General features: G+C 43.7%; 1 protein-coding gene across 2 annotated transcripts; it reads right to left on the bottom strand.

The window, feature by feature from the left end:
• Positions 1-705: 705 nt before the first annotated feature.
• Positions 706-11,923, bottom strand: LOC115171462 (eukaryotic translation initiation factor 3 subunit D). Of its 2 annotated transcripts, none has more exons than XM_029728288.1 (16): positions 11,826-11,923; positions 10,990-11,115; positions 10,836-10,881; positions 10,538-10,674; positions 10,358-10,443; positions 10,175-10,247; positions 9,845-9,966; positions 9,032-9,164; positions 8,764-8,911; positions 8,430-8,560; positions 8,177-8,262; positions 7,814-7,943; positions 7,588-7,730; positions 7,239-7,431; positions 6,898-6,997; positions 706-1,171 (listed from the first exon to the last, which is right to left on the bottom strand). In XM_029728288.1, the coding sequence occupies exons 2-16, from the start codon at positions 11,110-11,112 to the stop codon at positions 1,155-1,157; spliced, it is 1,668 nt and encodes a 555-aa protein (XP_029584148.1). In that variant the 5' UTR covers positions 11,113-11,115; positions 11,826-11,923; the 3' UTR covers positions 706-1,154. The 2 variants fall into 2 exon arrangements, with proteins under 2 accessions (XP_029584148.1, XP_029584149.1); XM_029728289.1 differs by having other exon boundaries at positions 9,845-9,960.
• Between the last annotated feature and the right edge of the window lie 857 nt (positions 11,924-12,780).

The following is a 12,780-nucleotide window of genomic DNA, read 5'->3' as shown; positions in this document are numbered from 1 at the left end:
TGCTACCAAATACAAATTGAGTGTATGTAAACTTCTGACCCACTGGGAATGTGATGAAAGAAATAAAAGCTGAAATAAATAATTCTCTCTACTATTATTGTGACATTTCACATTCTTAAAAGAAAGTGGTGATCCGAACTGACCTAAGACATGGAATTTTTTTAACAGGATTAAATGTCAGGAATTGTGAAAAACTGAGTTTAAATGTATTTGGCTAAGGTATATGTAAACTTCCGACTTCAACTGTATATTGGTAGTAGAAAGGAAACATTTAAAATTCTCCTTTAGTAATACAATTGTAGGCAGAAGTTGGTACAGAATACAGTACATGATAGCTCACCCCAGGTTCTGCAAAATATCTAAGACATCCTGTAACTCATATAGCCTCCCCAGTCCTCCTTGCGTGACTTTCCCTGCAACATTTTAATAAATCTAACCTTCCCCTGACAGCAGCAACCATCTTGTCAGCAATTAAAAGCTCAGAAGTGGGTTTGACCAAAACTTGACCTTTCATCATAAGTATAGGGTCATAACAAGGTGAACGAGTCAAAGCATCTTCTGGCAGCCTTGTGTTCTCAGAACCTCAGCCACAGTGGGGCCAAGACAGGAGTCTGAGCGTAGGCAGTTTCCGCCTTCTGATAGTGTCTCTAGGGCACAACACTCAAAACAGGTGTTAACACACACACACACACACACACACACAGAGGTCTCCTTACAGTTTATTGTAACACAATTTATGAATCCTTTAAAATGGTATGAGGCCTTGGTTTAACCCCCTTCAGAAGTAATCTGGGACATAGATCAGCAGTCAGATTTATGTAGCTCTGCCCACCAACTACCCAGTAACCATTCACTCAACCTTTCTTTATACAGAAAAGGTCAAGTATCTAAATATACCAGAATACTCAATTGCTATCAACAACATATACACTTCACAGATGAGCAGAATAGGAATCCTCATCATGACTCATTTTGATGACTCATGCCTGCTTAGTAATTATTTTTCAGTAAGAAAATAATGATCTCTCCTTTTAGTAGGAGAAAATACAAAATAAATGGAAACGAGACAGTTTCTCAGATCTTTATTTGAATGTAATGAGGGAGTATTTTCTGTGTGATGCAGGCCACCTGGTCACTAGTGCAACTGCCACACCTTAGGGTTCTTGTTCATCTAGAAAAGGAGGACAGGGAGGAGAGAGAAATAAGGGGGGAGAAAAGGACTTTAAAATCAGTAAACATAAGTCATTCAGCACATTCAAAATGTATTGTACAAAAACTCAACTATTAATCACATTACTTACAAACCATTAGACAGAATACAATCACATAAATCATTTAAAATGTTCAGAGACCACTGGCCACACATTGTAATATATACAGTGCTTTCGGAAAGTATTCAGACCCCTTCACTGTTCCACATTGTAATCCATTTTAGAATAAGGCAGTAACATCATTTCTCCCCCTCAATCTACACACAATACCCCATAATGACAAAGCAAAAACAGGTTTAGGCATTTTTGCAAATTTATAAAAAATAAAAAACTGGGATTTCACATGTACATAAGCAGGGGCGGAAATCCCAGGGGGGACGGGGGGGACACGACCCCCCCATCCTGGGAAAAATATGATTTGTCCCCCCCAATATATCACTGAAAAATAACTATGTAATTTAAATAATATTAATAATACGCAATGAAAGCAATTGTGCTGATTATAGACACTTAATAGCGCGTTTTTAAGTTTCAAAAGATTGCGACCCCCCCACCCTTTTCCTCACAATGGTTTGATCCACTGGCAAGGTAACAGAGAGGTCGTGTCTACTGTCTGAACGGCACTCAATGAACGTAACTGACGTAAAGTTAATCCAGTCAATCGCGCACACACTAGCTGAATATGCAGAGCTAGCGTGCAAATATTAACTATTAAGCTAGCTAGTACCTATTCCATTTATGTGGCCTCGTCAAAGATGGAATCTTTGCTATCGTCAATTTATTCCGAGATCAGCATGCAGATGATGTAAGTTAGTGCTTCAAAGTCCCTGTGATAAGGTTAGCGATAAACTGAAGTCCAAACTGAACAGAACTACACTCTTCTTCTACCATTGTCTTAAATATATTTAATGGTCTCGTTGCAAAAGCTAAATTGTCGCAAGGGAACTTTTATTTATTTATTTTATTTAACCCGGGTAGCAAAGATTATAGCAAACACCACTGAAACGGAATTGGTGCTCGCTTGCTTTGCAAATTCAACTATTGTTGGAAGCCAGCCAATATGAAACAAACTATTAAAATTACAAAAGGTTGCAGCATATGTTGTGTAAATGGTGAACTCATACAGCTGTCAACTCTTGTCATTTTAATCCGTTTCACATTTGCTAGCTACCTTTTAGATCGAAGCCCAAATAGAATGATAAAAGATAAAATGATATAAGCCCATCTCCTACTGTAAATAACCTACACACTGTGTGTGTGTGTGTGTAGCCAGCCACCCAGGTAGAAAAATGGCAGAAAAATAAAAGACGGACATCAGAGTATTTTTCAGTACACCAAAACGCAAAGAACCCTAGTAGCCTAATATCTCAAAGACTAGTTGATAAAATGTTCATAAGAAAGAAATGAAATTCTAATGGAAATGTTTCACAATGATGTCATTAGGCAGAGCAGGCAACAGATGGCACACAGACAGCAGAGTTGGGGACAGATATGCAGGGACAGACTGGCAGAGACGGAGTCTCAGGTAAGTTTGTTGAGTCTTTGTTTGGCAACATTATGAAAGGTTCTCAATTTTTTTTACTTGTAAAATAGGAACATAATTGGAAAATGCCATGGATACCCCCACTCTCAACTTAAACTGGTGACTGAACTAAGATTTGTTAAAGGCAATGGTATTGCTGTTGTGAGTAGTTGTGTAGTTTTGGGTACCGGTAGTTAGGAGTACGGCAAACACCTTATTTCTTTGGTTCCTCAATATACATTTACCATATTACAATGTAGGCTGTGTTACAGCACTACTTTTGGTGTCCCCCTCAGGAATTGCTCTTGAGAAAATGTCATGTAATTGTCCCCCTCAAAGTTGATATCAGATTTTCGCCCCTGTACATAAGTATTCTGACCCTTTACTCAGTACTTTGTTGAAGCACCTTCGGCAGCGATTACAGCCTTGAGTATGACGCTACAAGCTTGGCACACCTGCATTTGGGGAGTTTCTCCCATTTCTCTGCAGATCCTCTCAAGCTCTGTCAGGTTGGATAGGGAGCGTCACTACACAGCTATTTTCAGGTCTCTAGACTTTAGATCGGCTTCAAGTCCGGGCTCTTGCTGGGCCACTCAAGGACATTCAGATACTTGTCCTGAAGCCACTCCTGCGCTGTCTTGGCTGTGTGCTTAGGGTCGCTGTCCTGTTGGAAGGTGAACCTTTTTCCCAGTCTGAGGTCCTGAGCACTCTGGAGCAGGTTCTGTACTTTGTTTGCTCGGTTCATCTTTCCCTCGATCCTGACTAGTCTCCCAGTCCCTGCCCTGAAAAACATCCCCACAGCATGATACTGCTACCACCATGCTTCACTGTAGGGATGGTACTGGCCAGTTGATGAGCGGTGCCTGGTTTCCTCCAGACGTGATGCTTGGCATTCAGGCTAAATAGTTAAATCAGACCAGAGAATCTTGTTTCGTATGGTCTGAGAGTCTTTAGGTGCCTTTTGGCAAACTCCAAGTGGGCTGTCATGCGCCTTTTACTGAGGAGTGCCTTCCTTCTGGCCATAAAGGCCTGATTGGTGGAGTGTGTGAGGAAAAATTGCAAGATTATGTTATAATACTTTTATTGCATCAAATGGTTGTTTTATTCGACAGAATAGAGTATTCTTAACTATTGTGTGTGTGTTCTACTGAGGATGGGCCTCTGTAAATCTCCTGTCAGTGTTATCTCCCAATATCTTTGGGTGATAAAACCTAAAGAGCATTCCAGAGAACATGAGGTAATGTTTGTGCTATACCGTACCAGGGTGAGATGGTTCCAGTTTGGAGTAGGAGGACCAGACACTGGTCTATACAATGAAAACGGTTGACACAGCAGATAGTGTCTGCTATGTATTATAGGTATCTTTCATACAAATCTTAACCTTGTGACCCATTCTATATATCTGTTGTTCATCATGTAGGTTGAAAGGGGTGTATCTTGACTATAAAAGACCTTTGTACTTTTGTATCGGCGCTCTCAACGGATCATCAAATGATGATTTGTCGACCAGCCATTGCTATTGCAAAGCTCTCACTATTAAAGATTTAGTTTAAGTATAACTGACTTGTGTGATAAGTTTGTCTCTCCTCATTTGATAGTAAAGAAATGAACCACCACAAGTTCTGCGGAGATGGTTGTCTTTCTGGAAGGTTCTTCCATCTCCACAAAGGAACTCCAGAGCTCTGTCAGAGTGACCATCGGGTTCATGGTAACCTCCCTGATCAAGGCACATGTCCCCCGATTGCTCAGTTTGGCTGGGCGGCCAGCTCTAGGAAGAGTCTTGGTGGTCTCAAACGTCTTCCATTTAAGAATGGAGGCCACTGTATTCTTGCGGAACTTCAATGCTGCAGAAATGTTTTGGTACCCTTCCCCAGATCTGTGCCTCGACACAATCCTGTCTCGGAGCTCTACGGACAATTTCTTCGACCTAATGGCTTGGTTTCTGCTCTGACATCCACTGTCAACTATGGGACCCTATATAGACATGTGTGTGCCTTTCCTAATCATGTCCAATCAATTGAATTTACCACAGGTGCACTCCAATCAAGTTGTAGAAACATCTGAAGGATGATGACCCGAGCCTACCAGATGAGCTAAATAACTTCTATGCTCGCTTTGAGGCAAGTAACAATGAAACATGCATGTGAGCATCAGCTGTTCCGGATGACTGTGTGATCATACGCTCCGCAGCTGATGTGAGTAAGACCTTTAAACAGGTCAACATTCACAAGGCCAGATGGATTACCAGGACGTGTACTCCGAGCATGCACTGACCAACTGGCAAGTGTCTTCATTGACATTTTCAACTTCTCCCTGTCTGAGTCTGTAATACCAACATGTTTCAAGCAGACCACCATAGTCCATGTGCTCAAGGACACTAAGGTAACCTGCCTGAATGACTACCGACCCGTAGCACTCACGTCTGTAGCCATGAAATGCATTAAAAGGCTGGTCATGGCTCACATCAACACCATTATCCCAGAAACCCTAGACCCACTCCAACATGCATACCGCCCCAACAGATCCACAGATGATGCAAACTCTATTGCACTCCACACTGTCCTTTCACACCTGGACAAAAGGAACACCTATGTGAGAATGCTATTCATTGACTACAGCTCAGCATCCAACACCATAGTGCCCTCAAAGCTCATCACTAAGCTAAGGACCCTGGAACTAAACACCTCCTTCTGCAACTGGATCTTGGACTTCCTGACGGGCCGCCCACAGGTGGTAAGGGTAGGTAACAACACATCCGCCACACTGATCCTCAACACGGGGGCCCCTCAGGGGTGCGTGCTCAGTCCCCTCCTGTACTCTCTGTTCACTCATGACTGCACGGCCAGGCACAACTCCAACACCATAATTAAGTTTGCCGATGACAACAGTGGTAGGCCTGATCACCGTCAATGATGACAGACTATAGGGAGGTCAGAGACCTGACCGTGTGGTGCAAGGACAATAACCTCTCCCTCTCGTCCCACTGAAGCTCAGTTGGTAGAGCATGGCGCTTGCAACGCCAGGGTTGTGGGTTCGATTCCCATGGGGGGCCAGTATGTAAAAATGTAATAAAAATGTATGCACTCTACTGTAAGTCACTCTGGATATGAGCGTCTGCTAAAATGACTAAAATGTTTTAAAAAATGTCTCTACGTGATCAAGACAAAGGAGATGATTGTGGACTAAAGGAAAAGGAAGACTGAGCACACCACCATTGTCATCGACGGGGTTGTAGTGGAGCTGGTTGAGAGCTTCAAGTTCCTTGGCGTTCACATCACCAACAAAGTAACATGGTCCAAGCACACCAAGACAGTCGTGAAGAGGGCATGACAAAACCTATTCCCCCTCAGGAGACTGAAAAGATGTGGCATGGGTTGCATCACTGCCTGGTATGGCAACTGCTCGGCCTCCGACCGCAAGGCACTACAGAGGGTAGTGCGTACAGCAAAGTACATCACTGGGGTCAAGCTTCTTGCCATCCAGGACCTCTATACCAGGCGGTGTCAGAGGAAGGCCCTAAAAATAATTGTCAAAGACTCCAGCCACCCTAGTCATAGACTGTTCTCTCTGCTACCTCACGACAAGCGGTACCGGAGCGCCAAGTCTAGACCAAGAGGCTTCTAAACAGCTTCTACCCCCAAGCCATAAGACTCCTGAACACCTAATCAAATGGCTACCCAGACTACTTGCATTGCTGCCCCCCCTTCTACACTGCCACTACTCTCTGTTACTATCTATGCATAGTCACTGTAATAACTCTACCTACATGTATATATTACCTTAAAACATTCTCTGTACCGGTACTCCCTGTATATAGCCCCGCTATTGTTATTTACTGCTGCTCTTTAATTATTTGTTATTCTTATACATTTTGTTTTCAATGGAAACAGAATGCACCTGAGCTCAATTTCGAGTCTCATACTAAAGGTTCTGAATACTTAAAAAGATATAGCTTTTTTTGGTGTGCAAATAATTCTAAAAACCTGATTTCGATTTGTTATTACGGGGTATTGTGTGTAGATTGATGAAGGGAAAACAGTTATTTAATTAATTTTAGAATAAGGCTGTAACGTAACAAAATGTGGAAAAAGTGGTCTGAATACTTTCCAAATTCCCTGTGAACATAGTACAGGTACCGCATAGTGCAATGGTGGCAGTCCTCACCTTCCTCCTCCTCGTCCTCTTCATCATCATCATCATCATCTTCTTCATCTTCATCTGAGCTGAAGGTCCCGTCAGGCAAGCTATACACGCGGATCACTTGCTGTTGGCAAAAGCACACAAACCAACAATGATGATATTGACTCTCTGTAAGGAACACTAACATTTGTAGAGCTCTGTGTGCAGACACCGACAGACAATGGGGGAAATCAACTACTACAAGTTGCAGAGACAAGTACTAGTCTTTCAAGTCATTGGCAGCGCTCTACAGAAACAGTCAAGGGCATGCTCTGCTCCATGGTCAGCGGTCACAGAGGCTCAATGGTCAGCAGTCCCGGGCTCACCTTGTTGGGGTCCTTAAGGATGAGGTACTTTCCCTCCTCCAGCTTGCGGCAGATGTCGATGACGCAGCGGAGGATGCCCCAGGCGTTCTCCATGCTCAAGTTGATCTGGCTGGCAAACTCAGTTGGCTGGAACTGCTGGGTGCCCAGGACCACGTGGCGCGCAGAGTCCTTCGCGTGATAACGAGACACGTACCTGGAGACGGGAAGGCAGGGGATTTAACTGATGGAGGTCGGTTGAATTGTTTAATAACAGAGGATGTACCAAGCTATTCAGCTCATAACCAAGTGAATTTATGGACAATTTGAAGGTGAAAAATGGTTGCTGTGAACAGTATATAGTCGCACTGACCCTAGCTTGAGGTACTCTGAGCCAGCCAGCATGGCACAGCAGGTCCAGCGAGCCAGTTTGTAGCTGTTGTTCTTCAGCTCGGTGGCCAGAACAGCTCCTCTCTGAGAGTCCAGCTTCTGACGCCAGTCCACTCCATTACAATGCTTAAGACAAGAACAAAACATTCAACATTAAGTATCAAATATCTATTACTGTCTTTTCTGTCATCACTCGTTCCTCCTCTCACCCGGGAGTCCCACTCGTTGAGGGTCTTGACGTTGATGAAGGACACCTCTCCATTGGCCCCGGTCATCACTCCATCGTGCTCACAGCGTACAATCAGGTCAATATCCTCCCCCAGCTTCCAGCGGCGGTACCTGAGACAGAAACAGGTGAGTTTACAGGTCTACACAGCTACAGCCCTCAACACTAACCCAGAGTCCAGCAGGACACATCACATGGATCCATTTAAAAACAGGAGTACCAAAAAAAATGTAAAAAAAGACGACTTACAGATGTGAATTAACTAACTGTGATTAGATGGTCTGACTGATTAGATGGTCTGCAGTAGTGAGAGCAGCATGAGAGAGCAGCAGGGGTCAGTACCCACCTGTAGGCAACAGAGGCCACCTCACTCTTGTCTATGTCCTCCTCTACAAATGGGTTGGGGTTAGGGAACTTGTGCCTCTCCCCACCCTGAGGGGAAACAAAGACACGGCATCGTATTAGAACTGAAAGAATTAACATCCAATTCAAATGTATTCTTTACAATGGCAGAAATGGTTGGACTTTTCACACATCACACTCACATTGAAGGAATGTCACTAGACATGTCCATTGGTGTATAATTGTAGTGGTCTTACCATGCGCAGACACTGCTGGCTGAAGTTATGGTTGATGTAGGTAGCCTCCATGGCCAGGTTACGGGGTGAGTTGAATGAGTTGCCCTCATCCTGTGGTGGCTCGTTGGCAGTCTCACTCACCGTCAACAGATCTGACACGTACAGTTACAGATGGATAGATGAGCCGAATGCACAAAAACCGAACGCACCCCTAAACATTGGCATTATGACAAGAAGACTTAAATATTAGAGAGTTTGATATAAAGTATAACTACTGATTCACTAGTAAACAAGACTTCCTTGACCAGTCATAGATGGACCAACAGCTGAATAGATTAACTTGAGATAGCCTCACCAAAGTCAGAGTTGTCTCTCTTGTCAAAGAAGAGCTTGTTGCCCACTCTCTGCACAATGATGTCCCAGGAGTTGACTGAGCGTGTGCAGCACATCAGGGTGGCCAGGATGGCATCAGTGGCAAACACATTGCCCTGGGTCTTAGCCAACTGCAGAGAGGAGGGTATAGGGAAGGATTTACATCAGAGCAGGACTGAATCAATAATATGTTGCTCTGGCTTATTGTACCTGGCACAGTGCTGTACAAGTGTGGAATTGAGAGTGTGTACCTTGCGGATGACCGGGTCGTCAGTGGTGGTGACTGTGTGAAAGATCCTCTTGATGCTCTTGAGAGGCTTCTCGTTGCGAGTGGTGACGCGGTCAAAGGCCTTGTCGTAGTACTCCAACGCACCACAGCACTCACTGAGGGAGAAAGAAAATCAATTGACTTCATGTGGATATAATATTGTCTTCCAGTAGAAACAAAAAGGGAAAAAAAACAGACTAGACTCAATGCAGGTGAAAAGCAGCTTGAACATCATGTTATTCAGACTGTGGGTTTTGTTCTGAACTGTGTGATTGAGACACTGTAAAAAATATGGACAAAGCCATCGATGACATCACCCCATTGTTTCCTATGAGAATACTCAGTGGCGCATTTCATGATAAGGAAGTGTCATTTCAGCACGTCACCATCCTTTCACACAGAGGAGTTGTTGGAAACCTATTCTATGAAGTGACGTTGAAAGCAAGCTCAGTGCTGCTCCCTCTCATAGAGTAACTCAAGTTGAAGGCCGAAAGAGGTACTGCAGGCTGCCATTAGCAACTAGATTATTCTTATAACTTTGTGATTTTAAAGTAATTTGTTCAAGGACATACATCTGCTGAAATAGAAGCTATAATTGAATTGAATATTTTGTTTATATACATCCACAAATACTGACCACAAAGAGCACCATTTCCCCTTTCACTATAATGGGGGATCCTGTTTTGTGGAAACAATGCCCGCAGTACCGCGGTCGTCCATCAACTTGAACTCAACGCGAGGGGGCAGTCGTTCTCCCTTGGTTTGAGCACAGATGCAGTGTTGATAAGTCACTCACATGTCAGTGGGGTCCTCCACCTCCATGTATCTCATCTTCATCAGCCTGGGGAAGTCCATCTCCTCCTTCACCTCCCAGTCACTCCGGACCTCCACCGACGAGTCCCGGGGTTTCAACTGGGCCTTGAAATGAAAGGTATGAGGGGGGAAAGGGAAAGGGGAGGGAGGAGAGACAGGCACGTATGGTAGCGTTAGCAGGTGTTTGTGAAGACTGTTGCCAGAAACTTCATACGACTACATCAGATGTTATCTGAGGGGTATGACAATACAGTTCAGATGTCCGTGGAGGCACTGATAAAACAATCCACATGCATTGTTGATCTTCCCATACCTGGGATTTCTGGTCCCACTTCTGACGAACGCCAAACTGCTTCTGGAACTTTTTCTGTAGGCGCATGCGATCCCTGGACAGAACCACGTGAGATTAGACAGAGTTATAGAGAAAACCAGAACAACATGTGTTTTAGAAAGCCACATTAGCAGTGGATTGGCTAAACAACTGCAGGCAGCTCACCTCTCCTTCTGCTTGGCACTCTTTGGGAGGGTCTGCATATTGAACTGGGTCAGGTTCCTGCGGTCCTTGTCCCTGCGCAGATTCCTCTGTAAAAACAGAACATCCTGTTATAGAAACTGTGACACAGAAAAGCCTTTTTGGGGTACTGTGTGTGTGTGGTCGAGCAGGTTAGTCTTGTACCTGAGCAAACCTCATGCGGTTCCTCTGGTAGGCAGTCTTCTGCGTCTTGGCAGTGTCCACCAGCTGGAAGCTCGTCTCGTCCTCCTCATGGAAGTAGGCATACTGACTACCACCCCCAAACTGAGATGAATACTTGTCTGTCAAAACATACAACCAAATGTCAAATGATGGCATCCATGGTCTGAAATACCTCAAAATCAATATTGAATATAGACATTTAGAATAGGCAATATATTCTGGATTATGTTTACACCATATGATGTTATTATCGTGAATCCTAAAATACAATTTAACCCACTTGTGTATCTCTTGTCCTGGTAGGTTGCTCCTGTCCAATCAGCCACCTGCACAGATGGATAGAAAAGTAAATCAGTCAGCCTAATTTCCTCCTCTTGAGGCAGGGAAAACTGCTGTTTCTAATTAAAGGTGAGAGGCAGCAGAGGAAGACCAACCTTTCCCAGGCGGTCTCCTTTGCTAAAGGGCTGGTAGGGCATGTCCTTAAACTTCTCAGGGACAGCACAGGGACCCCATCCAGAGGGATTGTCCTGGATCTCAGGAGCATGGAACTTCGCCATGGTCTGAGGTCAGGGCAGATGTTGGAAACATTTCAAATGAAAACGCAGATATGAACAATATCTAGTTACCTTATACTATGTATATTAGATACAAATTGGGTGTACATACGCAAGTGGATGATCAGATTAGTAACCTAGGCCGCAGGGTCTCAGACAATGTCAATGAATAGCACTGTTTTCACTCAGCAATGCACTAACATTAGTTAGGCATTTCAGTTTGCGCAGTGGCCTAGTCATCACGGACCCAGGACACATAACCATTGGAATGCTAAGAAACTGCTATTGATAGACTATTTGCATATTGCATAAGTAATGATCATGCAGAGAATGCAATGTACAAGTTATAGCTAACGTCGTTATCTACAATACCCTAGCCTAAGCTTGCTAACGTTAGCCAGCTAGCATTATATTAGCAGGCGACCTAGTTACCTAACTTAGCTAACCAACAATGTCACAACACCAAAATATAGTAAGGGGATATTAATCGGGGACATCAACAAGTGAGCACAACTACGTTCTGTTTCCATATGGACACTATGGCAAGCTAACCAGCATGCTTGCTAGCTCGTTAGCCAGGTGGCAGATAGCAATCTGCTAAGCTAACTGCGGTGGCAGTAACATCCACTCGAGTACATCTCACATTATGTTTACCCTAAACATCATTGTAAACATGACATGTTCATACATCTTTATATGTCTTATTCAAATCTCACCTTTGAGATTGTGACAACCAAACGGCAGCTTTTATTCGGCCAATAAGCCGAGTCACAACTTTCTTCTAAAAGCGCCGTAGAAAAAGGAAGTGGAAAAGTACAGTTAAGAGTTGTTTTCCGGCAGACTATACGCTTTGTTGCATATTGCTGCCTTTCACAGGTCGGAGTGTGAATTGCACATTTGTTCACAAAAAGTAAAATTGGGGAAAAAATAAATTGCACCCCTAGATATACACCACTATCCCCAACAAATCCACCACCCCTTCACACTACTTTGGCCCTAACATCCCACACCAGTCCGTCACCCTGGGAGGCTGGAACCCCTTCTCTCAAATCCCCCTGTAGTTCTTCTGCACTAAAATCTCAACACCCAAAACGTCTCTGCTGCTTCTACCACCAAATCAGTCTTCTGGGATTTCCTTTCCATCTGTACATCTGACCATAGCAATAAATGCCAAGAAGTCAACCTTACTAAAGCACGAACTGTTTGGGTTACTCTGTACTGGCCCGATACTCACAGGGATCCTCTCAGGCTCCCTTACCCGTTGCTCGCCATCCTCTACTTTCCTCACTGTTTTTTGTTGTGGTATTTTATTAGGATCCCCATTAGCTGTTGCTGAAGAGGCAGCTACTCTTCCTGGGGTCCACACAAAACATTACATAATACAGAACATCAATAGACAAGAACAGCTCAAGGACTGAACCACACACATTTAAAATAAGAACAATAGGACAAAAAAAGGTCCTACTGACAGTTACACACATTACTGACAGTTACTCACACATCAGTACATATACAGAAATTATTCAGTCCCCTTGACCCTTTCCACATTTTGTTACGTTACAGCCTTATTCTAAAATTGATTAAATAGTTTCCCCCCCTCATCAATCTAAACATAATACCCCATAATGACAAAGCAAAAACAGGTTTCTAGACATTTTTGCATTGCTTAAA

This window comes from Salmo trutta, chromosome 32, assembly GCF_901001165.1.
Source record: "Salmo trutta chromosome 32, fSalTru1.1, whole genome shotgun sequence".
Lineage (NCBI taxonomy): Eukaryota > Metazoa > Chordata > Actinopteri > Salmoniformes > Salmonidae > Salmo > Salmo trutta.
Note: the sequence above shows the minus strand (reverse complement) of the source record. Positions and strands in the feature narration are given on the sequence as shown.

Coding starts and splice junctions, on each gene's coding strand:
- LOC115171462 (XM_029728288.1), bottom strand. CDS start 11,112: ATGGCGAAGTTCCATGCTCCTGAGATCCAGGACAATCCCTCTGGATGG. Junction 9,967..10,174: donor AGTGGGACCAGAAATCCCAG/GTATGGGAAGAT, acceptor TTTCATTTCAAG/GCCCAGTTGAAACCCCGGGA. Junction 6,998..7,238: donor TCCTTAAGGACCCCAACAAG/GTGAGCCCGGGA, acceptor TTTTGCCAACAG/CAAGTGATCCGCGTGTATAG.